General features: G+C 44.4%; 2 protein-coding genes across 5 annotated transcripts in view; both read right to left on the bottom strand.

The window, feature by feature from the left end:
- Positions 1–17,981, bottom strand: part of STON1 (stonin 1) — a 56,266-nt gene extending 38,285 nt beyond the window's left edge. Inside the window, exon 1 of one of the 2 annotated variants that reach the window (XM_040993703.1) lies at positions 17,910–17,981. The gene's annotated coding sequence lies outside the window, so the exon portion shown is untranslated. Of the gene's footprint in view, positions 1–2,629; positions 2,660–17,909 lie in introns of those variants that run through there. The other variant, XM_040993704.1, reaches the window with a different exon arrangement.
- The window catches only part of PPP1R21 (protein phosphatase 1 regulatory subunit 21), a 78,660-nt gene continuing 65,255 nt past the window's right edge, over positions 14,515–27,919 (bottom strand). For 2 of the 3 annotated variants that reach the window (XM_040993701.1, XM_040993702.1), the window contains 4 exons: positions 21,579–21,695; positions 19,312–19,410; positions 17,910–18,038; positions 14,515–15,267 (listed from right to left, as the gene is read on the bottom strand). In XM_040993701.1, coding sequence (XP_040849635.1) covers positions 15,238–15,267; positions 17,910–18,038; positions 19,312–19,410; positions 21,579–21,695 — 375 coding nt within the window. In that variant the 3' untranslated portion in view covers positions 14,515–15,237. Of the gene's footprint in view, positions 15,268–17,909; positions 18,039–19,311; positions 19,411–21,578; positions 21,696–22,808; positions 22,842–27,919 lie in introns of all 3 variants that reach the window. The other variant, XM_040993700.1, reaches the window with a different exon arrangement.

Raw genomic sequence — 27,919 nt, 5'->3', positions numbered from 1 at the left:
ATGTATTTTAATATCTGCTTTTTGGGCCCAGTACCGAGGCCTAGCGGCTAAAGTCCTCACCTTAAATGCACTGGGATCCCATACAGACGCCAGTTCTAATTCTGGCAGCTCCACTTCCCATCCAGCTCCCTGCTTGTGGCCTGGGAAAGCAGTCAAGGATGGCCCAAAGCTTTGCGACCCTGCACCCACGTGGGAGACCTGGAGGAAGTTCCTGGCTCCTGGCTTCAGATTGGCACAGCACCGGCCGATTGCACTCACTTGGGGAGTGAATCTGTGGACGGAAGATCTTCCTTTGTCTCCTCCTTTCTGTATATCTGACTTTGTAATAAAAAAATAAATAAATCTTTTTTTAAAAATCTGCTTTTTAAATTTAACTTCATATCCTACATCTCATGCCATTCCTCACTCTTACACAGCATGCCTTTTTTAACGTCCCCAGAGGTAATTTTACTTCCTGATGAACCTCACTTAGCTTGCTCCGCCTGCAGGTCCCATACTTCACGTATTTCCAACTCATCTGGCCCACCAGGATGACAACTGGCTGCCATCTGTGGACTCTCTGAGGGTGTAGGTTCCATCTCGCCGTGGGCACCAATCTCTCTTGAGCTCAGGGGCCCTGAACGGTCTTCACTAAGGAGCTGCCAATCCTGGGGCTCCAAGCTTAGCCATGTGACTGCAGACAAACCCCCCAGCTGGACGGCAGGTAGCACAAGGGCCATCCCAAGGAAGAAAGGCCATATCTCTCCCACCAGTAAAAGCCTGGACTTCCTGGGCATTAAACATACTATTTACAAATTCTTAGGAAGGGGAAGAGACTGAAGATCTTTATCTGAATACATTGTTTGTCTAAGCAGCAGGGCCAAACAAACCTAAGGGTTCGCTATTTCAGTGGAAGTCACAACCCTTCCTTATCACTGATGTTTCGAGGCCACAATCAAACCTTACGGACTGCACAGTCATGAGGACTGGGCAGACTGAATCAGTGCAGAGAATTTCAGCCTTTTCCAGATAAACTCCTTTATCTGCAACGAAGTGAATTAACTCACAACCCTATTGCCAATGGGCCCATACGCCTTATTCAGTCAGAGTCTGACTGAATATGTTAGCTACAGCCACATTCACTGTTCATGGCTCAAGTCTTGGGCAGCATGTTCTGTAAAGCAGTAACAATTCAGTTACCAGGCCCCTGTGTACTCAGCTGTTACACAGCTCACTCCTCAGCAAAGGGTTTTAACGTGAAGCACACCCAGGCCACAGGGGGCGGCTCCAGGTCTGGGTGAGAAGGGGTTGGCAAAATCAGTTCAGATGAATCCAGACGCTACACTTGATCTGTCCAGACCCGTCCAACAGTGAATAAGCTCCTTCTAAGCAGCCACAGAACCAAGCCCGCCATGGAAACACTGAATCTACCATCATCCCAGCCCACATCAAAACCACACCAAACAAGCAACAGTTCTCCCACCCAATCCGAGTCCACTGGCAGCCACAGCCCCGGAGTTAAAATAGGGGAGGCTGTTTTCTCCCTGTGGCCCCACTCATTCCTGTGTCTCCCACTGCCTTGTTTGTACTGCTTCTGTCTGTGAGAGACAAAGCAGGAGTGGGGCAGAAGGGAGGGAGGTGGAGGACTGGGGTCGGGGGAGGAGGCGGGGTGCAGTCTGGGAATGCCAACAACCGCTGGGACACATGTGGGAGAAATGGGACCTTGCAGCCTGGAGCCAGCAGATCACCTGTTTGGGTAGTTGGAAAGCCACCTACAGCGAGCGGTGTGGCCTGAGCTCAGTCTTAACTTGCCAAAAATCAGGTTCTAGCTACACAGCACTTTCAGCTAGGATGCCTTCTCTTTCCTTTTTTATGCTTTTTGTCTCCTGTTTCTTTCACAATTACAAAGGCCATTACTACTGGGGGGGAAAGTATAGTCAGGGAGGTTGAAAAACAACAACAACAAAGAATCCTAACCAGCAGAAATAGTAAAACTAAGAGAAGTTAAATTTCTCCCTACACCCACAAGGTTCAGGCCCACGCCATCTACCACAGAAGACACAACCTTGCAGAGGACGCGGGGCAAGCGCGGCAGGGCGTGTGACTGCGGGCCCGGGCCTGGCCCTGGCGTGGAGGTGAGGAAGGGTCGTCAGCGCGAGGGGCGAGCCGGGGGTCCGAGCCTGCGGCACACGTCCGGGGAAGTGGGGGTGTGCAACAGAGCGAATAACGGGAGCCCGCCGGCCGAGAGCGAGGGTCTCCAGGGGTGGGCGACCCAGAGCCCCCCGAGGGAGGGACGAAGGACCCAGTCAGAGATCTGGGAAGTCAGGGAGTGCGCACGGGGCACAACGACCGCCGGCTGCTGGCCCACCGACCGCAGTCCACAGCCTCGTCTCGGCAGTTTTCTATCCTCTCTCCAGTCGCACCCGGGCAACAGCAGCAGCCCCGGGCGCACAGGGAAGGAGGGTAAGCCCTGTCGGGGTGCCTCAGGAACCACGGCATCTCACGGGGTGACGGGGCACAGCAGCATACTGGGAGTCCAGAGGCTCAGGGGAGCCCGAGTCCCCAAGCGCAAACTTTCCCTGCGGATTGTTCAGGGCGCCGAGGGAAGCCCACCCAGCCCCGTCTCTGCCCCCTGGGACCGGTCACTTACGAGCTGCGCTGGCTCCGGTTGTGGCCGCCGCCATCCACCACGGGAGGACGCGCAGGGGGAGGGCCGGGCGCGCCGGGCGGGGAGGGGAGGGGGCGGCGGCTCCGGCTCCTCCCGCCCCGCGCCCTGCCCGCCCTGCCCGGGCTCTCCCGCCGGGGCCCCAGAGTTTCTCCAGACCTGTGCTTGTGGGGATACGTGCAGGGAGAGGAGGCATTATTGTTTCCCAAGTTTTATTTACTCATTGATTCAAGCAGCGAGGGCGCAGGGACTGGGAGTGCGCGCTCCACCCGCCCCGCAGTTGGGCCGTACTTAGAGAGCAGCCGGCTCTCCATCCGGGTCTCCATGTAGGTAGTAGGGACCTAACCACCTGAGTGAGTCATCACCTGGCTTCAGAGAGGCAAGATGGTAAATCGGGAGTCAGAACTGCGACTGGTATCCAGAGAGGCCAGGTGGAGTTGCCAACTGCCAAGCCAGGCATTGGAGAGGTTAAGTCTCAGTGGAGTTATTCCATGTTTGCCAGCAGGTGGGACAAGTCCTGTTCCTGGGGTGACTTAGGAAAAGGTGAAGCTGGAACCCTGCCTTGCTTGGGAAATTTCGTGAGCAGAGGAGGCCTTACGGATCCTCCAGTGAAGGACCTCGCTGTGTGGTTGCCCCACCCCCCCATATCAGTATTTACAGATGGCTGCTGGGCTCGATGCTCGCCAGGAGCCAGCCAAGAACCAGACAGAAGACTGCCTCCCCCTCACCTGTCTTCCTCTCTGGAGGAGCCCAGAAACCCGCATGACCTGGGTCCCAACAAGCGCCCAGGGGAGACAGGAAGCACCCAGGCCCTGCATGGGGCATGCTGCTTTGTAGGCTGCCCTGATGGGTGGGTTAGGGGAGGTGGGGGTGATTTGAATGGGAAGGTAGCGCTGGATGTGAAGGAGAAAAGGGAAACCCACCAATGTGTAAGCAAAGGAAGATTGTGATCTGGGTGGTGTCCCCACTGTGCTTTCACAGAGGCTGGCATTCAGCTGGCACCTTGTAAATCCTTGGGATTCGAAGTGGCAGTGTGGTTCATTCCGTAGTCTGCCTGGTGAACCTGTGTGGTTGAACTGCCGGGCGACATGGTGGGAAGGACACCCTGGGACTCTGTGTGAACCTCTGCTTGAGTTTGCACAGCATCCTTTACATGCTGTTCCAGGCATAATCTCATAGCTGATTTAATCATCAGCCAGTCTCAAGAACCTGCACCAAGGAATGGGGGAGAGTAAACTGATGTTCTGAGAGAGGACCAGGAAGTACCCCAAGTCACCCAGCTAGAACCTATTTAGCATACTATTATTATTGATTAAAATTTCGGATTGTGTTGAGGCTTAAGACACCTTAAACTAACAATCAGGCACAGATTCTCCTCACCCATCCACTTCCTCCAGCTGGCGATCAAGGGTTGAGGAGTGAAGTGGAGGGCAAGAGGACAAAGGAAATGAGAGGAGAATGGGAAAAATGACAAGTTTGTTCCCTCTGTGACTTAACCTCAGGTGTCAGGGTTGATGTGCTGCCAGAGTCCAGCTCCAGCTGAGTTCGGAACTCAAGAAGGGTGCGTGGATGAGGCGCAAAGAGGAAAGAAAGACGGACCACTAGGATCACATGAACATAATGGACAACGCGGGAAAGCTGTCCGCTTTATTTATACAAAATCAGTCAAACTCTGGCTCAGACTTTTTACATCATGGTCAAGTTGGGAATTTCTAAGGATAATTCTGCCATTAGTTTTTATTTAGAAACAATAAAAGTTCCTGCTACAATTCTTATCCTACTTATCTTCTATCCAAGATCTCAATCTTGGTCCCTTGATTAGCATAAGGTCAATGGGGACAGCCAAGACAGTAGGAATAATAGAACGCCCTTTTGCAAGAGCTGTCACCTACATTAATCTCCAAGCTCACACTGAGCAAAAGGCCAGCCCCACAATAGCAAACAATGCCTGGATGGATTAGAATTCCCTGGCGGGGTGGTCCGGTGTCCATGCAAAAAAAGGTGGAGCTGCATTCAGGTGGCTGCAGAGACGTCCGCAGGGCCCTGCCAAACAGCGGGAAGTTCCCTGCGGCCCTGCCTGCAATGGGACGACACTCTTCACACCTTCGTGTCCCCCACATCCACTGCATGGACCCCAACAATGTGCCAAGTTGAAGTTCTCCAGGCCTGTGTCTAGCCCAGCTTTCACCAGTACAGCTTTTGAGGAGACGCCAAAGCTAACAGGAGCCAGATCGGCTGTCACTTTTGACACATAGGAATTATCGGTGCATTTACATAGCATTCTGAGCACACCTTTTGAATTCTGTCATCTTTGAAATAAGTTACATGACCTTGATTAGTGGGTAGCTCAACTTGTGAGAAATCTTTAGTTAATTCTGACACTTTTGCAAAGCATTCGGCCCATAATTTTCTAAGGATTAAATACATGCTCGAAAACCATTTAATCTCTTGCAAAGGACAAGCCCCGCCCTTCTGTGGGACTAAACATTGCCCAGACGTTGCCACATCCATGAAGGCAGATTTATCTTTTGTGACTTCCGCACGTATTTCCAAAGGATTCTTTCTGGACATGTCTCATTGTATCAACATCGGGTGATAAACAGCTTAGCCTGGCCTCAATAGCTAAGCCACAATAGCCAGCCATCACCAGCTGTGACCTCATTTTACACAGTTCCTGTTCTTCTCCTTACTCTACAATATGCAGATCCTAGGACTGTATCCTCTGCACTCACAGATTTCCCTTTCCATGAAAGGACTGAGAACTTCGACTCTTTAGCAAGAGGTTGCCAACGTGTCTGTACAGAAGACCGAGCAGATTAACTTGGAATTCCTCAAAATTCGCCAGCTGAAGCTGTCAAGATCAATTAATAGGAGTTCAAATGGAGGAAGCAGCTTAGCCTTAACTGAATGTAAGAACATTCTTTTGTAAAAACTTTGCAGGTTTGAGAAGTCGTGTTAAGCCACTCAATTCAAGATAAAGGCTTTTTTGGAAAAACCATTTTCAAATCAGTATTACCCAGCAGATGACTTCAGCAACAATTCAAATGAACTAACAAAACCAAAGTCACCATTGAAGCACTCTGGCCTACGGTTTGAGCAAGAAGCTGTTGCTAAATGACTTTCTGTTAAAAACAAAAAACAATTTTCTTCAGACATCTTTGTCAAAAATGCCATTGAAATTAGTGACATTTAGGGAGATGATCACTTAAACAGTTTGGCATGGCCTAAGATTGGCTGCCGATGCCTTCAAATGGGACATTCAGGTGTGGCGTGAGCTACACAGACCAAATTTTATCCAGGTGGCTTTGTTTTAAAAGTATCTCCTTTCGGGCCCGGCGCGGTGGCGCAGTGGTTAAGGTCCTCACCTTGCACGCCCCAGGATCCCATATGGGCGCCGGTTCTATCCCAGCAGCCCTGCTTCCCTTCCAGCTCCCTGCCTGTGGCCTGGGAAAGCAGTCGAGGACGGCCCAAAACTTTGGGACCCTGCATCCGCGTGGGAGACCCAGAAGAGGCTCCTGGCTTCGGATTGGCATAGTATTGGCCGTTGCACTCACTTGGGGAATGAATCATTGGACGGGAGATCTTCCTTTCTGTCTCTCCTCTCTGTATATCCACCTTTCCAATAAAAAAATAATAAAAATAAATCTTTTTTAAAAAAGGATCTCCTTTCATTTTGTGAGTTATCATTTTATTTTGGGAGTTTTTATTTATATTTGTTTACTTTAAAAATAGAAAGGGAGGAGATAAAGAGATCTTCCATTCACTGGTACACTCCCCAAATGCCACATTAGTTGGGTCTGAGGCAGGCTGACATCAAGAGCCAGGAACTCCAAAAGATCCCCTATGTGGGTGACAGGAACCTCTCCCCTACAGACGACAGGAACCCAAGTACATGGGCCATCAGCCGCAGCCTCTCAATCGCATTAGCAGAAAAGTGGATGGAAACAGTAGGCGGGATTCAATCCCAGGAATTCTAATATGGGAAACAGGTATCAAAGCAGTGGTTTAACTCACAGTGCCACCCAATTACCATTTATGAAACACCTACTACAGACAAGACATCCCGCCAGGCAGAATATCTACTCAGAGGTGAAACATACAGCATTCTACCTGCCTCAAAGCATTGATAGCTGTTTTGGAAAATGGCATACAGGATAACATGAACTATGTTGACAACTTAAGCCAACTTAAGAGGCATCTTAAAGGAAAACAGTGAAAGAGAGGCAATGTTGTTGAACATCTGAGCAAGATGCACTTAAAGGCATTTGTTCCATTAGCTGAATTGTGCTGTTTCTATTCTTAGGCCTATAAGATGACACCGCGAGGTGATTCCACGACTCCCTGTTGTTTAAGGGACAATTCGAATGCCAGGTATAACAAGCACAAAGACTCTAACTGGGGAGGTCCCTGCACCCCCAAACAAGATATCAGCCTCCAGTGTTTTTCCATGCACAAATCAATCCTTCCAATCTCCCTCTTATGGAAAGTTCTTCTAGTGCTAACTTGGCATTCAATGATTTCAAAGGTTTTCTTACTCTGAGACTTTCCAACTAATTTCCTAATTTGGAGCTAATTACAGAACTGCTTGGAAATGTGAGGCAAGGAGGCAAACACTTACTGACAAGCTGTCCATTTATCACAATCGTGTCTGAGGACATGGCTCTTAGCCGAGGACAAAAACTCCCTCTCCTTGCCTAGAACAAACTCTCCCTTGTCAGGGTGGCCCTGAGAGGTTTTCTTAACCACTGTCAACCAGCTATGTTGCTGTCTTCCTATGGTGGAGCTCTAAAGGAACTTGAAGATTTTAAGACCAGGGGCAACTGCCAGGGTTAATGCTGCCTAAAACGACTATGAATCGCACGTTTTTCTCCCTAGGAGCTTTACTTTTAGGGCTTTAGTTCATACATATGTGGAGGAAGCTTTTTATTTCAGCTCTTTGTGTGACTTTTTAAGCTAACGGCTTCCTCACTTCCCTTCATGTTTTTCACTTTTGTTGAGAAATGGTTTTTGATTTGTTTTGAAGAATAATGAACTTCAAAAGTGGTGATGCTATTAGTCTGATTGGTAAGGTCTTATCCAATGTTAAGAATCTAATTTTTGTTTTTCTGGTTTTGTTCTCTTGTTTTGTTTTTTGCTTTCTTGTTTGTTTGCTTGTTTTCTTTAGGATTTATTTAGTGGAAAGTTAGAAAGAGAGAGAGAGAAAGGGAGAAACAGAGATCTTCCACTCATGGTCCAGTCCCCACATGGCTGCAGCAGCCAGAGTTAGGCTGCCCCAAAGCCAGGCTCCAGCAGCTTCTTTGGGTCTCCCACATACATGCAGGGGCCTACACAACTTAAACCATCTTCCACTGCTTTCCCAGAAGTCTAGCAGCCGGAACTCAAACAGGCACCCATATGAGATGCTAGCATTGCAGACGGTAGCTTTATGTGCTACATCACAGCACTGGCCCCAAAGAATCCAGATCCACTTTTATTACTTTTCAAAAGTAAGCAGTACTTGGGCATAGGTGTTGTGACATAGCATGCTAAGCCACTGCCTGCAACACCAGCATTCCATATAAGTACTGAGGCCAGGTTCAAGTACTAGCTGCTCCACTTCTGATCCAGCTCCCTGCTAATGTGCCTGTGGGAAAACAGTGGAAGATGGCCCAAGTGGGGAGTGAATCAGCAGATGGATGGGTCTCCCTCTCTCTCATTTGCATTTCAAATGAATCTTACGGAAAAACAAGTGAACAGTACTGCATAGAAAGTAACGGAGGGTGGCACTGACAACTGACACCAAACCCATGCTATTTGCCTGTTTCTCGGGCTATGCCCAGTGGCTCTTCCGTCTTTACACAGGCCCACTTTGTTCTCCCTGGGTTTCCTATAGAACTTGGTGTAAACGATGCCTCTCTGAAGTTGTGCAGTCAGGGAATTCACTCTCACTCCCCTTTTCTATTTTACTCTCTCCTCCCCCTTACTTGGAATACTTTATAATTCCAATGTTGATTAAAATCATTTTATATGCATGAAGAGCAGAAATAGAAATATTAATTGCTGCATTTCTACAAAGATATTGCATTGTCCTGATAGTCTTTCTCATTTCCCACATTTTTGAACAACAGGAACTAAGCATCACAATAAATACTCGAGAGAAAGTTAGGTGCATCCCTCCCTGCTCAGCCCAGGCTGAGAATTTCCTCTCATTTTTCACTTTCATGTCACAAGAGGCCTGGACAGGAAAGGCAATGCCTTGGAAAGCTGAGAGGCAAAGGCAACTAGAGACCAGCACACTGGAGGTTCTGGGGTTGTTTAAGGATATGGAAGGGAGTTCCCCACACGAGCAGCTGCCTGCCCGGGGAGCAGTGCCTGCAGCAGGTGGCAGAGCACTTAGCTGAGACTCCTAGAGGACGAGACTGGATGAACATCCAACTGAATCTGGCCACATGAAGAGAAAGAGTTACAACCTGTGAGAGAGTAAGTATTTCAAAGTACCACACAAACTAGGAAATACATTTACTTTTTAAGTGAAAGATGACTGTTAATCCCAAGGAAAACAAAGAGTCCTGAGGCAAATGTAGTCACAGTAGAGGACATGACTGAGCTGTTACTGTTATTGAAATAGTTACCATTTAATATCTACTGGACAGTGACCTAGTCAAAGGTTGATGTAACTAGTTAGATGAAAAGGTGTATGTGTGTGAGTGGATGTGAGTGGTGAGGAGACAGCAGCTGAGATAGGCAAATCCTTGTTTTCCAACTCAAAGTCAGTTAACAGTGTCAAACAGGAAATGCAAAAATAGCCTACTGTTTGGAAATATAGATACCAAAACTCTGAGTAGAGCTGGTTTTCTCTGGGGAGCATGAAATGGGGAGGGCTATTTTTTGGTTTTGATTTTTTCTTAGTAATAAGCATTTTAGAACAGCCTCACTCAAATTAAGCTCACCATTTTAAAAAGTTCAGACATTTAGTTGTATGTGTGGCTTTTTAAAAATTTAAGCAGCTGGGCCCGGCGCAGTGGCGCAAGTGGTTAAAGGTCCTTGCCTTGCACGCCCGGGATCCCATATGGGCGCCGGTTCTAATCCCGGCAGCCCCGCTTTCCTTCCAGCTCCCTGCCTGTGGCCCGGGAAAGCAGTCGAGGACAGCCCAAAGCCTTGGGAACCTGCACCCGCGTGGGAGACCCGGAAGAGGCTCCTGGCTTCGGATTGGCATAGTATCGGCCCGTTGCGCTCACTTGGGGAGTGAATCATCGGACGGAAGATCTTCCTCTCTGTCTCTCCTCTCTGTATATCCGCCTTTCCAATAAAAAAATAATAAAAATAAATCTTAAAAAAAAAAAAATAGAAAATAAAAATTTAAGCAGCTACCCTGCATTAACCTCTGTTACTGTCTGTCCCAAGACAATCCCAGGGTCAGGGTGGATGGCAAAGGACCACCAGTGGGGCTGTACGTTATGTGATCACTTCCTGACTTCACTGACGGGCTGTCAGCTCTTGAGGGAGGCAGCCAGGCTGTCTGTTTTGCTCCTCATGGTCTGCTCAGCACACCACTGTGAACAAATGACGATGTGCTTAAGGGCTTCACAAGCTGGAGCTTACCATGTTTCCGAAGGTATGCAGAATTGAAGTATTTCACACAGATGGAAGAACCCAATGTCTGGAAATTGCTTGAAAATACTCCAAGAAAAAAGTAAGTGTGGAAAAATGATAAAAGATTGGCAGGATATTCATCACAAGAGATAGGGATAGAGGGCTTGTGCTATTCTCTACTTATGTGTAAGAAAAATTCTCCTAATAAAACAGTGACCACAAAGTTTACACTCTATGGGCCAGAAGGAAGGTACAGCATCATGGCATAAATATGCTCAGGGTTGGGTATTTAGCTTGGTTTGTGTGACAGGGAATATGTAAATACAAATGAAAAGTCGGGGAGCAGTAGTTAAGTCACAACTTGGGACGCCCACATCCTGTATGGGTGCACCTAGTTCACGTCCTGGCTTCCTCACTGCTGACGCAGCTTTCTGCTAATGCTCACCCTGGGAGGCAGCAGGTAATGGCCTTGCCAATCACAGCAGAGTATTCCTGGGTTCTAGGCTCCTGGCTCCTCCCTGGCCCAGTCCTCACTGTTGTGGGCATTTGTAGAATAAACCAGAAGTTGGAGGATCTTTCTCTGCTGTCTCCCTGTCTTTCAAACAAACAAAATGAAACAAACAAAAAAGTTTATAAAAACAATTGAGTTAGAGGGGCAATGATCATGTCATAGAGAAATATTGTGGCTAAGCCTTTCAACTAGCCCAGAAGAGCTGGTGTCGTGGGGCAGAGTTAAGCTGCCATTTGCAACACCAGCAACCCAAACTGAAGTGCTTTTTCAAGTCCTAACCACTCTGCTCCCAATCCAGCTTTCTGCTCAAGTGCCTTGGAAGGCAGCAGATGGACAGCCCAAGTGTTTGGGCCCCTACCACCCATGCTGGCATCCTGACTCCCTGGGTTCAGCTTGGTCCGTAACGGGCTGTTGCAACCACGTAGGGAGTAAACCAGTAAATGGAAGATACTTTCCTCTCTCTCTCTCTCTCTCTCTCTCTCTCCTTCCTTCTCTTTCATTTCTGTTCTGTCTCTCTCTCTCCTTCCTTCTCTTTCATCTCTGTTGATCTGATTTTCAAATAATCTTAAAAAAAAGACTAAGAAGCTAACTAAAAGCTAACTGAAAGAGAAAATTGGTATTTATTAAAGATGTGGAGAGGGGAAGTTGAATTAAGTACTTGGAGTAGCTGTGAAATTTAACTTTAAAATATTATTTTATCTATTTGAGTTCAGAGACAGAGAGATCATCTACGGGTTGGTTCAGTCTCCTCGAGTGACTACAAAGGACCAAGCCAGGCTGAGGCCAGAAACCAGGAATTCATCTGGATCCTCTCACATGGGTGCAGGGGCCCAAGAACTTGGATCACCTTCAATTGCTTTCCAGGTGCATTATCAGGGAACTGGACCTAAAGCAGAGCAGCTGAACCAGCTTAACTCACTGTGCCACAATGGTGTTCCTGAAAGTTAATTTTTTACAGGATTTATTTATTTTTATTAGAAAGGTAGATTAGGTTTACAGAGAGGAGAGACAAAGATCCTCCATTCACTGCTTCACTCTTCAAATGGCCTCAATTGTTGGAGCTGCGCCAATCCAAAGACAGAAATAAGGAGCCTCCTCTGGGTCTCCCTTGCAGGTGCAGCGACCCAAGGCCTTGGGCTATCCTCCACCACACCCCCTCACCACCAGGCGACAAGTAGGGAGCTCAATCAGAAGTGGAGCAGCCAGGACACAAACCTGCACCCACGTGGGATCCCAGTGCTCTCAAGATGAGCATTTAGCCAATGAGTCATCATGCCAGGGCAAAAATTTAATATTTTAGCCTCCAAATATCGGTAGCTGAAAGCCTTCGATTTAAAAGCTCACACTGGAACTGACATCATAATATATCAAATTAGGCTGCTACTGGGAATACTCAGTTGCCAGAGTGCTGGCTCCAATCCCAGCTGCTCTGCCTCTGGCCTAGCTACCTGCTAATGTACCTGAGAAGCAGTAAATGATGGCTCAAGTACTTGAGTTCCTTTCAAAAACATAAGCCCTGCAGGGGGTGGGGAGCAGGAATGATCATAATACAATAGTGAACAATTTAGGCTCAGTGCCCAGCCTAGGTTGGGTTTGAATCCTGGCTCCAAGGTATGCTATCTTTTTGATCCTGGAGAATCTGCCTATAGCAGGTAGTATATTCAAGATATGGTTGTTGGGAGGTTTAAGTGAAACAATAAACATCAAGTCTTACCTATAGCTGAATTAGGGTAAGCAGCTAACAAATGGTGGTTACTATATGCCTTGGAAACTGATTTTACCAAGATAACCATTAGCAGTTAAGCAAAAAAGGCATTTTTACCCTAGAGCCAACATTGAAGTAAAAAGGGAAATACTTTCCAAGATTGATGGTGTCTCTGACAGGAAAACAGGTCCATGTGGAGAGGGCTGGAGTTTTCAAGAAGACATCCCATTGGAGTGGGACCACTAGGGCTGAGGAAACAGCGCTGTATGGTCGATTGTGCAGCTCAGGTGCACACACACACTGATCTTGCTCAGCAAATAGTGAGAGACCATTCCAAAGGCTCTCAGGAAAATGTCAAGGCAGAAATATGTGCAGACTAAAGATCTGCCAAAGGATGGGAGAAGCACAGCAGAGAAATTGAGTAGTCTGGGTATCACGTAGCCAGGGCCAAATTTAAGATGCTGAGTAAAGGAAGCCTGCCAGAATTCTGCCATCCATTCCAGGTTTGGTTGGAGGCAAACTCCGCCCTTCTCCGGTTACCATGGTAGCCATCACTAGCTTCAGACAGAAGCCAGGAACCACGAGGTTTATCAAGGTATCCCATGTGTGTGAAAAGCCCAAGGACCTGGTTCATCTGCTGCTGCTTTCCCAGGCACATTAGCAGGCAGCTGGATCAGAAGTGGAGCAGCTGGGACTCAACTGGTGCCCTTATGGAATTATGGGATGCCAACATTGCAGGCAGAAGCTTAACCAATTACATCATAATGCTGGCCTCAAGGTAGGTGCTACTAAAATAGTCCCATTTTACAGGTAAGGAAACTGAAGTACAAAAATGTTAAGCAACTCATCTGCATGTATAAGGCTCCAAACTTGGAGAGTTTGGCTTCAGGGCCACACTCTGAACTTTTTAAAGGATGCATTAAGCACAGCTTGTTGGAAGCTGGGAGAAGGAAGCCAGCAGGATGAGAAATGGAAGATCTCACTGAAACCCATCACCTGGAAAAGGAGGAGCAATAAGAGCACCAGCAATGGTAGCTTTAAGATAGGCAGAGACAACTCAGATTGGGAACAGCAAGAAGGATGGGCATATGTGGAAACAAGTGTGGTCAGATCACTGCTGACAGGCTGTGATTTTGATGCAGAGCCTCAGAATGAGGGGAACCAGGCTTGTGGAGATGAGCGGGCTGCCTGATTGAAACTTAGAAGAGAAAGGGACTAGAAATGCCAAAGGACTGTCACTGAACAATAGCAACCTGGGCGGGGCTGGCCGCTGCAGGTTTGCGATGGGGCTAGTCAGCCTGAGTCTCTGCCGTTTCTTTCTCAGAGGTGCAGATACAGTGAGAACAGTGGGATCAGTTGATAGAGAACCCAAACCAAGCAGGAACATAAAATGGAAAACAAGGGGACAAAGGTCTCGAAGGGTCAAGAATGCGATTCACTAGAAATTCAGAGGCCCCTCAAGCCAGGATCCCAATCCTTGCACTGTGGGGAGGCCTGGGTCTAACCCCTGAGTCCCTCTCTGGCAGGCAGAGAGGATTCTGGGCCGATACCCAGGAGCTGGCCCTTGTGCTGAGTCCAGAGAAGATGGTGATGTGCTTACAGGTGAACCAGTAATACTGTAACTTCCCACAGTGACCAACAACTGCCTGGGTAACAGCCTCAAGGGAGACAGACTACAGGTTGGGTAGAAGGGGTTTCAGGAACTCCTCAGCTAATCCAGGGGCTTTGATGCAGTGCTGAAATGGGCCAATGTCAGCACCTCAGGAAAGAGTGGTGTGGTTAGGGCCTGGGGGTTGGGAGGAGGTACTTGCAGGGACATCCCTCATATGCGCACTAAAGTGACAGTGTTTATGAGATAAACCAACAGGAGACTGAAAGGGAAACCTGAAATCAGGGTCTTTACTTTAAATGTTGTTACTAAATAGTTCTCCAGGCAAAACCCATGAGCTTGACCAAAGGATTAACTATTATCTATTAACTATTAATTATTTCCATTCAAGGAATTAGAGTATATATAGGTCAACTGGAATTTGATAAATTTCATAAAGTCCACTTCAACAGAGTTCACAGAGAGACTGAAAGTTTGATGTAAGTATGAATTTATTGACATGAATTTCCTTTAGCTGTTATTCAAACACAGAGAGGGTACTGGAGAGCTGAAGACAATGATAACAAACCCACAAAATCTGAAGTTTGCAAGGCATACTCCCTCCCTCCTCTTGGGCCAAGGGAAGGGGGAGGAAGGCTGAAAGGTGAAGGGAGAAGGAGGAAGAGGGAAGGGAAGGAGAGGGGTAAAGAAGGAGCAGAGGTAGAGAGGGAAAAAGAGAATATGAATAAATCTTAAAAAAAGAATCTGTAGACGGCTTTCAATCACAGTAAGAAGTAATGACAGCTGAACAATTTAAGCATTTCAACCAGAAACATAGATCTATTCCATAGATACCAAATTGATTAGCATATAATTGAGTTTGAAAATATACAAAATATTTGTTGTTCTTACATACCGAAATTAAAACCTAATTTTAAAAAGTGCACAGTAAAAACAGCAGAAGGAAACCTACAATATCCATGGTACATGTATTGTTTTCCATTTCACTGTCAACATCCAATTCAGTATTTGCCTTCCTGGTTACAAATATATTTTAAATGTCTCAAGGCCATTTACAACACCAACTAGTTTACTGGGTCCAGCAACACTTCAGCTTGCCGAAGGCCGCCCGCACTGGACGTGGTCTGGGCCCTGCAGTTCTCTGCAGCAGTAGCAGCAGTTCTGGAAAGTACAGTTGCCAACCAGTTACATGTAAACTATCGAGTCTTGTTCTTCTTAGAATTTCCCTGTGTAAACAAAAACATCAACAATAAGAATGAAAAGTTCCAGAAAAAGTTTATAAACCAAGCTGTCTGATGGTGTATTTTAGTTTGGAATGCTTGAGCTTTTCAAGAGAGAGAACAGCCAATGACTTGTCTTCTTTAACTTCTTTGCAGTCTTCTTTAACTTACCCTGCTCTCTGAAAATACTTCAAAAGGTTCATGGAAATGAATTCAGAAGCAGGCATTAACACAAACAACTGTGACATCATATGAATGATTATTTCCAGGGGTCCCCATCCTCTGGGGAATGAATTCAGGCAATAAAGAAAAGAAGGCTGCTGGGGCTAGCACTGTGGCTCACATGCTAATCCTCCACCTGCAGGCACCAGCATCCCATATGGGCGCCAATTCATGTCCTGGTTGCTCTACTCCTCATTCAGCTCCCCGCTTGAGACCTGGGAAAGCAGTAGAAGGTGGCACAAAGCCTTGGGACCCTGCACCCACATGGGAGATCCAAATGAAGCTCCTGGCTTCTTGCTTCAGATCAGCTCAGCTCTGGCTATTGTGGCCATTTGGAAAGTGAAGCAGCAGATGGAAGAGCTCTCTCTCTCTCTGTCTTTCCTCTCTATAAACTATCTTTCAAATAAAAGTCAATAAATCTTTGGAAAAAAAAAGGAACGAAAGCTACTATCTTGGATTTATCTAAAACTCAAATTCTCCCCTCACCACCCCTCAGGGAAAAGATTACATGAAGCTGAATAAAAGATTTTTTAACATATTTAACATATTTTTTTTCTTAAGACTTTTGGAGGTGTTCATAGGTAATAATGCTGAACACATGCCACCCAACACCCCAGGCACTGGTTATTGTAGCAAACAAGCCCAGACACTGGCTGAGCACAAGGTAAAGGGAAGATGTCTGAACTTAGAACTTACTCTCTATTCTCTTGAATACAAAGATTCCTACTTTCCAGTGTTGTATGACTTTTCTTCCTTTTGAAGTGGTTCACTTCTTACGAGTACATTCTAATTCGATTCCTAGGTTATTGGGTCTAAACATTTTCTCCTTAAAAGGGGGTAACTTGCAAAATACAACCACCAAGAGCAAGATAATAACAAATAATTGAAGATGTTTACTTGGTAGCCAATGGAGACAATGTCAACTCAGTTAAAGGATGATACTACAGCAATATAAATTACTAACAAAGAGGAAGAGGCAAAAAAAAAAATAGGGGTCAAAGTTAACAATATAAACTTAATGCATTTGGGGATCTTACTCAGAATTTCATTAATGGGCAGGTCCTTTATGGAAAAGATTAAAAAGCTCTGAGAAAAAACTTGCAAATCCCTGAATTTCTGAAGTAGCTGCAATTCAATGAGCTTTGAGGTACTCAACATTTACCCTTCTTAAGTCAAAATCAAATACTTCCACAACTCTAGAGCCTGAAGATTCCCTAAAATCACTGTCAACTTCTTTTCAAGTGTTAGGTGCTAGAGTGGATTTTCTTATACCATTGCTGAACTCTGTCATACACACCAGGAGAAAAAACAAAACAGACATTCTTCCATGTGTAGCTTTCTACCATTACTAGAAATACAACCCAGGGGTGAGATGTTGCTCTGCTAGAAGACCATGAGGCCACACGAGCTAGCAAGGCATCTTTCGAGAGGACCAGCCTCCTACCCCCTACCTCTAGCTCACATTTCTGAAGCACAAGGAAGCAGCAAACCATAATCAGAACCACACTGGCTGGTTATAATTGTGACCAAGATGGTGCAGAGAAGCATCAGAGACATCCCTCAATGTAGTAAGAAGTTACTCAACATCATGAAACTACACAGGAAGCCAAAAGCACCTGATGCAGATTCCAACGCATTAATATGTTTTCCAAGGAGAACCCCACAGAGCAGAATGCACCCTACATGGTTGCCAGCAGATGTCAAAAGAGAGCTATGTTTCTTTGACCTTTTCTTCTTCCACAATGTACACAAACTCAGTTAATGCTTGCTGAGTAAGCAGCAGCAATCATCAGGAGTACAGGGTGTAGACAGAATGCCAGCTAGTGGTGGCATAAACATCATCTGAGTTACCAAAATGTGCTAAGCATCTGAAATGGTGCACAAAACTGAGCAGCTGGCCAACTTTCCAAAGCTTGCTTTTCACTGCAGAAGAATGCACGCACTGTGTTATAATAACACAGACACTGTATGTGGATGTGAACTGCTTCCTGAACACGGGAGTCAACATTTACTGACCCTGGTCTGGACAAGCAAAGAGAAACAAAATCAAGGGAAATCTCTGGAGCGAAAGCATAAGTCAGTCCTAGATTAGATGAGTAACTATGAGAGTAAATGTGCTCAAGGTTACTCTTCAGCAGCCCTGTTTTACCCCTTCTTATAAACAAAGAGCAATTCCCCTCCCAAGGCCCTCTGAGAGGCACCACTGGACAACAGTGGCCAAAGGGCCAAAAAACAGCAGTTTTAGAGCCTAAGAGGTCAAACCCTCTCAGCTTGGAGCCCACAGAAACTTCATCTTCCCACCGGACAAGAGAGCAAATAGCAAGGAAAATATTTACACTTAACAATTTCCCACAATTTTGCTCCTGAAATACCTGCTTCTATTAACTATTCGAGGCACGGAGGCCCCCTGCTTGCCCTCCACGCACCTTACTGGACATCTTCAGGGTGTCGATCTCTTCTCTCTGCTTAGACAACGTCTCGTTCATGCTGCACAGATGGTCACTCATCATGCTTAACTGATCCTCGTAACTCCTCTTGGTGGTGGTTAGCTCATCCTATGTAGCAAAGGAAAGGCGGGGTGCAAACCCCACTGGATATATCACTCCAAGAAGCTTTTGGATTTGCCTTAACAATGTAGAGAGGTAGCCTATCAAGATATTGATCATTTAATATGAAAGGAACAGCACAGGCCTGGTAAGAAAATAACGCGGGAAAAAAAAAAGTTGTCTTCAGCCTTAAAATTATACCGTTTCATGACAAAAACCATGTAAGAGTTCCCTTCTACACCAAATGCAAAGCTATTAGAAAAGCCACAGGACTAAATGATCTTTTGCAAGCTCCCTAAGTTTTCTTTAGCTTTAAGTGAGACGTCAGACCAACTGAAGCCATCAAATACCTTGATGGCCCACAGCCTGCCCAGCAGCACCCAACCTGGGACAGGCGGCCTTTGTCTCAGGCACTCTCTAAACCCCTAAAATCTAATTCTGTGTTCCTAGCTAATCTGATAAACTAAACAAGCAGGGATGGTGATGTGGCACGTTAATCCTCCACCAGTGGCACCAGCAATCCCACATGGGTGCGGCTTCGTATTCTAGCTGCTCCACTTCTGATTTATCTCCCTGCTAACAGCCTGAGAAAGCAGCAGAGAATGGCCAAGGTCTCCTACATGGGAGGCACAGAGGAAGCTTCTGATTCCCAGCTTTGGACCAGCCTCGCTCTGGCCATGGTGGCCATTTGGGGAGTGAACCAGCAGATGGAAGATCAATATCTCCCTCCTTCTCTTTCTGTAACTCTGACTTTTGAGTAAGGTAAATAAATCTTTAAAACAACAAAACAAAAACAAACTAAACTAAACTAAATAAGGAAAGGAGAATAAACAAAGAGTAAGTGGGTGTTGCTATGCTATGTGTTTTTGTTTGTGCCTGGCACCATGGACTTTCGGAAATCAAGGCCGGGGCACAGAAGAATATTCTGCAACCCTACCTTTCAATATGACAAACAGGAAAGAAAAAGAAGAGAATAATTTGTACAAAACAAGTCCAAACCTCACCCTAGTGAAGATTTATTAGAAAGAGTGGCAAAAAGGAAGGATTATGGGTAAATAAATATAATTTAAGCAAGCACTAACTATAAAATGATTTAAAATCAAAATCAAATCAGAGAAACAAACAATACAGATATTGACACAACATGCTACTTTTAAAAATGAGTTAGAAATAAATTGGTTAAGAAAAAAAGCATGTCTAGAGGTCCAGCACTGCTACTTTGGAAAGGAAATGCTGGTTGTGCTAGCCAAGAACTTACAAAGAAACAGCACTGGGAACTCACCTGAAGTCGGCTGATGTTCTGACTAGCAAGTTTCATCTCCTCTGTCAACGCCTCCTTCGACTTTTCTGCCAAGGCCAATCTCTTAGAGAGTGCCCGACACTGCAAAATTGGAAAACATAAAGAGGGCGCATTTTCCAAATGCTTCAGAGTAGAATACTAGAAAACATTTCCAAAGCCATAAGCCATTTATTCACTCATTCATTCACTCATTCATTCATCCAGCCATGAGTATTTGTCAGATACCTACAGCCACTGTACCAAACACTGGACTACACAGAAGAAAGCTATGCCCCAAACTCTACTATTGCAGTAAAGAGGAGAAAAACCTAAGCACCCAGGCTCACTCATGTTTGTTTTTCCCCTCTAGGTCTAACCTGACGACCATGGCTGTACATTAGCCCACAGTTCTTCGATACTTAGAATTAATAAAGAGGCAGATGACTACTTTGAAAGTCATCACCAATTTCTACCATGCAGTTAACACTCTAAGATACTTCTGTCGTGTTTTAAAGTCCTTAATTAGAGACCACATTACAGGAACAATAAAGGCTTTACAGTCCTACTTCACATTTTATGCTTTGTCTACAGGAGGAACAGATGAACCTGAAACCGTGACGACCAGAGATACTTTCTTCAGGGTTTCTACCAAACCTAAAATACCTAGAGATAAGCTAAATCAAAAAGAAAGCTAAAGCCTCTTTCACACTGTTGTTGAAACCGAGTATACAGTCAGAAGGGTCACTGAACTTTCTGGGAAGGCCATTCAGATGGACAAGGAGGATCTGATGAGACACATCTGAATGCTGTGTCAACATTGGGTGCTCAGACTAACCATTCCAGGAAAGTCATCCAGTGGGTCAACCACTTCCTGTTTATAGTCAAGGGAAAGCTAGGCCAATATAAAAAGTCTATCACAATTGTGCTGAAAACATTTAGTAAAATAAGCAAATCTTGTGGAAATAAAAGTCTTAAAAATATCCCAGCTTCTTTTCACTTTCTGAGAAAATATCAGGAATGTTTCACCAACCAAGTCCACCACCCCCTATTAAACAAACATCCACTCTGCTCAGCACAAAGAGGGTGCAGGACCTCTGGAGGATAAAAGCCAAGGCAGGACACTACTGCAGACAGCAGCTAGGGGCCACACAGAGCAGGTGCATACATACCAGGTGAGTATAGATGACAGCTAATTCCATTGCCAAGTCCTCCAGTTGCCTTCCCCCCCTCACCCCCTTTCTGCATTGCAACACACTTTTCCTATTCGTGCGCTTCTTAAACATACTCTGCAACAGCTGTCTGCAAACAACATGGAGCTAGGCACACTGGGTAGCTCTCAACCCCTCTAACTGCTACAGTGCAGGAGAAAAATCATAAAGTCAGACCCAGTAAAGGAAGTGTTTCCCTTTTCAATTTATTAAATAATTTTAAGCATGATAGTTCTCTTTCTGCCATCTATATAACTTATCTTTGAGATTTCAAATTAGATATCTTAAAGATCTTACATGCTGAGGGGCATCCATTATCCCATTATTTGCTTTTTCTTACACCTGTGTTTTCTTCATTCCCTCCCTTTTGTACTTTTAATATGATTTTATTAATCATATTGGAAGATGTTTTTCTAATTGTCATAAGACAATGAAATAGCTGGTGAGAAAAGAAGAAAATGCAACAAAATATATTTTAAAAAAGTTAAGTATGGCAATATTCAACCTATATTATGTGACCTATTAAGTCTCCTAGCTATCTTAACAGTAACTTGGAAAAGACAAATCAATCTTATGCTTATTGAAATGAGCGTTTAGGGGGCCAGAGCTGAGGTGTAGCAAACCAACCCTCCACGTGCCGCATCAGTATCCCATGTGGGGACACTGGTTCAAGTCTCAGCTGCTCCACTTCTGATAGACATCACTGGAAAAGCAACAGACTGTGGTCTAGTCCTGCAACTATGTGGGAGACCCAGAAGATCCTGATTTCTGGCTTCAGACCAGCCCAGTCCCAGCTGTTGCGGCCATCAAGGGAGTGAACCAACGCATGGAAGCTCTTTCTGTGTCTCTCCCCTCTCTCTTGGTAATTTTCCCTCTCAAATAAAAATTAACCTTTAAAATGAGGGTTTTAGTATTCATACTAATCAATATGAACTGTGATCAAATCTTCAGACACAGGACACAGGCATTGACTTTCTCTTCTAGTCAACAGTAAGAGAACTGAACATGACCTAACTCCAAGAGGACTAAGAGAGAGCCCCCAGCCAAGGACCTGCCACTCACCTCAGCATAAAAGTGCACTGACTTACTGTCAGCCAGCTGTAGCTGAGACGTAAGTTCCACTATCCTGGCCATGTAGTGGTTTTTAATCAAGTCTTCACGGGATTCAACATCTGGAGCCTAAACACAGCACACAAACAAATGCCAGTGAGATGAAGCAATTCTAGAAGAAAAAAGGCAACATTTTGTACGTTTTTCCTTAAATATTATGAGGAATCATAACAGACTAATCTTTATTGATTCAGCACCTCATCTTCCGATGAAGCAGCTGAAGTGCAGAACTGGGAAGCCCCCTGGATTCATGTCCCTACCTCCACCTTCATTAGCCTCAAGCCTGTCAAAATCTCTGTCTCTTCTATCTTCTCTTGCAATGGGAGAGGGCAACAAAAAGGAGCTATTCATCAGAACTGCTAAAATCTAAACATCGTTTTTCTCTCACAAATGATTATAACTCTAATGTCCTTCAATACACTAACAAACTAGACTATCTCTAGGTTATGCAGTATGATATTTGATTCAGACTGTTATTTCAAGTAGTTACTCAAACAGTAATATTGTTTCAAAATTCATGAAGAAGTTCAGAATTACATGTGTTAAAAGACCAATTAGAAAATCAAAGAATTTCAAGAAAATAAAAAAGAAAATCAAATAACCTAACCAAACTAGAATTATCACTATGTCAACTGATTAGTAAAGTGGAACGATTTCCAACATGTTTCATGGTCACTTATAAAAACACTTTATAAAGTTATATATTAGAATATTTCAAAAATAGAAACATGCACAACTCTTTAGCAAACAAGATCTCTCACTCTGAGAGATAGAAAGAGAAACCAAGCATTCTTAAGCCACCGGAAAGCCCTGCTTTAGTAGCTCTCCACAGGGAGGATTAATGCGCTCAGCTAAACGCAGAACGCCAGTGAACAAATGGCCAAGTGTGCACTGCACCTTTCAAACTGCCAAGGCAAGTCATTCAACAAGACAACTACAAAAAAACAAAAACAAAAACCAATCAACCAAACAAAAAAACCAATCAGGCTACAATTTGTGGATACCAATTAAAATAGAGCCAAAGAGAAAGCAATGAGGATTCACTGATGGATGGGTGAAACAGCAGCTCATTCGCTGAAATTTTCAAGCAAGACAACTGGACAAAGGTGGCTTTTGCAGGACACTGTCAATAAACATGTTTCCAGATATTTATAAAGAAACAAGATGCCAAATACACATTACCTCACTGTCAGATGTCCTGGTTAAAATCCCAATCTAGAACATAAGAGAAAACATGTTTAGGACCAAATATTCACACTGCAGACTAAAAAGGTCACACATTGCTAACCGTTCCTCAGTTCAGCGCATGCTATTGTGCAGGTACTCAGAGTGCAGAGATACAGTCACCTACACACCGCCTTTTACTACAAGATGCTGGACCTGCACACAGACAACTGCATTTGCTACTTCTGCCATGAGACACTAATTATCTGCTGAAATATTGGTTGGTTAAATTCACCAAGCCTAACAAATCCACTAGGAAGATAAACAGAAAGATCAACTTTTCACTTCAACTTATCATTTCTACACCTTTTTGCACAGTAGCAGAGTCAGCAAGGAAGCATTAAAGACTGTTCAATGGTGACTATAAAAGCAATTTGATGGCCCAATGCAATGGCTCAATTGGTTAATCCTCCCCCTTCAAGAGCTGGGAATCCACATGGGCAGCAGTTCATGTCACAGCTTCTCTACTTTCCATCCAACTCTCTGCGTGTGGCCTGAGAAAGCAGTGGAGGACAGCCCAAGGCTTTGGGACCCTGCACCTGCATGGAAAGAAGCTCCTGGCTCCTGGCTTCAGATCGGCTCAGCTCCAGTCATTGCAATCACTTGGGGAGTGAACCACAGATGAAAGATCTTTCTCTCTGTCTCTCCTTCTCTCTGTAAATCTCCCTTTCCAAATAAATAAACATTTTTTTAAAAAAGCAATTTGAACAGAAAATACAAATACTCTGGCTAAGAACTCAAAAGAAGAAAGTAGTTGCAGGCACCTGGCAAAGTGCACCCACATTACACACAACAGTGTAGCTCGAACTTGGTTCCTCTGCTTCTAAACCAGCCTCCTGCTGATACGCACTCTGGGAGGTAGCAGATGAAACTCCAAGTACTTAGGTCCCTGATGTTCCCATGAGAGCCTGGGCTGGAGTTCTGGGTTCCTGAGCAGCCCTGACAATTGCAAGCACTTGGGGAGTGAACCAGTAGATGGAAAATCTCTCAAATACAATGGAAAAATTTAAATACTGAAAAAGAATAAATATACTTTTTCATACTAACTAAACAATAATTTCTGACTTAAATTAATTTAAAAATAATTTTAAACATATTATAGTGCTGCTAGTTTTTTTTTTTAAAGTTTGCTTCTGTAGGTTAACATTTTCAGAGTGTGATAATGACTGACTTCAGGTTATTTGCAAGGCAGAAGGGCACACATATGCTTAGATACAACTTAAAACCACCACTAGGAGCATTTCAGCTGATTCCGTTAATCAAAGACGACATCCAATACTTCACATACTTTAAAAAATATTTTAATAGTATTTCCCTGAGTAGTGATCAGTTCATCAACTAAATGTGTACTAATAAATGCTATACCCAAACAACTGTAGAAATCTTTCGAAAGACTTTTAAAACCAGACACATAGTTTTCTTCTGAATGAAGCAGGAGGAGTAATTACTTTCTCTATTCGTTAGAAATGTTTATTACGATATGCCAATCATTTGACTTATATATTCACTTATAACTGCATTTGATAAACTCCAATAATGCATCTATTCTACCTACCCAGTTTCATCCCTGTACTGCCGGGAGGTGACTGAGAATATATTATCGTGCCAGGTCCTTCCAAGGAATTCTGCTATACAGATGGAAGGAATCATTCAACACTGATAACTTGAGCATCTTCATTTGAACTAATAAAAGTATAAACTGATACAGCCCATTAAGAAAATAATCTGGCAATAAATATCAAAGAACTGGAAAACATTCACATCCTTTGACCACATAATTCCAGCCCTGAGACTACATCCTCCAGAAAAATCATCTAGAGGTTGATGCCCAGACATAGCAGGCTAAGCCTCTTCCTGAGGTACAGACATCCTAAGTGGGCACCGGTTCAAGTACTAGATGCTCCAGTTACAATCCAATGTGCTGGAAAACGCCTGAGAAAGCAGCAGAGGATGCCCAAGTGCTTGGACCTCTGCACTCATGTGGGAGACCCAAAAGAAATTCCTGGGTCCTGGTTTTGGATCAGCCTACTTCCAGCTATTGTGGCCATCTGGGAAAATGAGTCAGCAGAGGGTAGAGTCTCCCTTTCGCTAGCTCTACCTTTACAATAACATATATACATCTTTTTAAAAAATCATCTAAAATGCAGAAAGAACCTAAGGCATAAAAATATTATTAAAAATAGTAAGCATTATAAGTCATGTTTAATCATATCTAAACTATGGCATACTATATAGGGAATCCTATGGGAGCAATAATGAAGCTTATATGGAGGCACTAATGATGAGATTAATGTCTGCACATTAACATGCTGAAGGATTCAAAATTTGATATAGGACAATCTCAACCATATATAAATTTCATGGGCCCGGTGGCGTGGCCTAGCGGCTAAAGTCCTCGTCTTGAACGTGCTGGGATCACATATGGGCACTGGTTCTAATCCCAGCAGCTCCACTTCCCACCCAGCTCCCTGCTTGTGGCCTGGGAAAGCAGTCAAGCACGGCCCAAAGCTTTGGGACACTGCACCCGCGTGGGATACCCGGAAGAAGTTCCTGGATCCTGGCTTCGGATCAGCATAGCATTGGTCATTGCGCTCACTTGGGGAGTGAATTATCGGATGGAAGATCTTCCTCTCTGTATATATCTGACTTTCCAATAAATAAATAAATCTTTAAAAGAAAATTTCATTAGAAAAAATGTTGGGACCAGCATGTTGGCTCAACTGGCTGACCCTCTGGTCTGTCAGCACTGTCATCCCGAATGGGCATTACTTCATGTCCTGGCTGCTTCACTTCCAATCCAACTCCCTGTTTGCGGCCTGGGAAGGCAGTAGAGGACGGCCCAAAGCCTTGGGACCCTGCACCTGTGCGGGAGACCAGGAAGAAACTCTGGCTACTGGCTTCAGATCAGCTCAGCTCCAGGTGTTGTAGTCATTTGGGGAGTGAACCTGCAGGTGGAAAGTCTCTCTGCCTCTCCTTCTCTCTGTAAATCTGTCTTTCCAAACAAACAATAATAATAAAAAAAAAATCTTACAAAAAGAAAAAAACAAGGAAATGTTGATGGTAGTGGCTTTGTTTTCCAGGATAATGATAACTGCTCCCTTCCTTTTCTTTTCTATATTTTTTAGTTATCTAAATAGATATGTAATGTATATGTGTTATTGTTACACTTAAAATATAATCTTAAAATTCTATTAACTTTATACAGTGCTTTTAATCCCAACTACCCCCCAAATGTATATGTATACTTTTCTTTCGGGTGATCATTGCTATCTTTACAACAGCAAGGGGCTGAAATGTTCAAACTACAGAGGTGGTGTTTTAATGAAAATGGCAAACATCTAACTTTTGAAATGCTTTCAATTTAGAAATAGCAGGTTTGTTTTTTCTTCTTATTATTATTTCAGCCCCAAGATGCTTGGATCAAAGTAATCCTTGGGTAGCTGCAAGTCTCCTTTGCCGGTAAAGTAATCTTGGAATGGACAGACTGCTAACATGCAAGAGGAAGAAGACAGACACATGTGCATGCACTCAGTTCACTTAAGCTTATGTAAGGGAAGATGGGGTATAGAAAGAATGGCTGAGAAGTAAATAGCAAGGTAAGTGGAAAACTCTGTCCCATCTTATCTCTAGTCTCCCATGCACAAGGTGAGAACCAAATCATTTCTGGAAGGGATCTGTCAGGTACAGAAGAGAATGTGAGGTAAGACCCTTCTTTTCTAATTATTATCATTAATTACATTGTATTATGTGACACCGTTTTATAGGTACTGGGATTCCCCCCACCCCTCCCATATCCCTCCCCTCATGGTAGATTCCTCCACCTTGTTGTGTAACCACAGTTCAAGTTCAGTTGAGATTTTTCATTGCAAGCATATACCAAGCATAGAGTCCAGCATCTTATAGTCCAGATAAGTTTAACAGCTTCTTGGGGAGACCTTCTCTGGTCCTCGTTCAGCTGATGGTTGCATTGGGTTGGTTCCGTCTTGTTTACCTGGTATACTCTTCCCCTGTGTTGTTTCCCACTTGCTTTTAAAACTCACTCATTTATCTCTTTTGCTGCACCTGTCTCAACCCTGTGGGGACCACCTCTGGGATTCCACAGCACTCTGTCCCGACCACTACCAAAACTCTTCTTCCAACAGATTGAAAGCAACTAAGGAAAGGTAATACAACTCATTGTCCAGACTACGCTGCAAAGTGAAAGGAGGCAGCCCATGTAATGACTCTCTAATTCTGATCATCAAAGACAATGCCTGAAATGGCGGTTCATGGACAACGCAGCCTCTCAGCTGTGCCTTAAATGATGGAAAGGGCTTTGAATTCAAGACAGTCAAGGCACAAAAACATAATCAGAAATACAGATAAACACATCTGGGCAGAAGAAGCAGGATACAAGTAGATAGTCAAGATTGTAAAGATGACCAGAGCACAGAGTACAGTTTAGATTTGTAAGAGGAAATGAAGAAACAACTAAAAAGGTAGTTTGAAACTAGGTTTGCAGGACTTAAACTGCCAAATGAAAGAGTGAATCAGTCTAGAGGTAATAAGCAGCCACCAAAGCCTAGAAGCAAGAGACAGAGTCATCACTGATACACTCTAGGAAAACTACTCTGACGGTGCTTTATAAAAGAGGTGGAACAAGCAGACCCCTCAGAGGCTCCGACAGGTGTCGAGTGCTGCCGTTTCATGCGTCTCTTGTTGCTTCACTTACACTATGTACAAACATTCAATCACTGCAGGAGATGTGTATCGGAGGCCAACTTGCCACTGTGGGACACTAGACAATCATCCTGCAGGTAGCGACCATGCAGTTCAGAACTCCAGAAAACTGGGTTTTCTCTGTTGGCTCTTTTAAATTTTAAATCATTTTTTCTCCCCCTTATTGTAAAAAAAAAAAAAAAAAAAAAAAGACACATACCTGCCTGCTGGAGTTGACAGCTGCTAATGTGCTACCTTTGTTTTACTGATCTGCACACATGTATTTTTCCTGAACAACCTGAAAGTAAGTTGTAGACATTACAACCCCTTGCCCTAGGTACTTTGACATCTATCTACCAAAAAAAAAAAAA

The sequence above is a fragment of the Ochotona curzoniae genome, unplaced genomic scaffold, assembly GCF_017591425.1.
Source record: "Ochotona curzoniae isolate NIBS_2020 unplaced genomic scaffold, NIBS_Ocur_1.0 contig_883, whole genome shotgun sequence".
Lineage (NCBI taxonomy): Eukaryota > Metazoa > Chordata > Mammalia > Lagomorpha > Ochotonidae > Ochotona > Ochotona curzoniae.
This window is presented reverse-complemented; position numbering and strand designations above follow the sequence as displayed.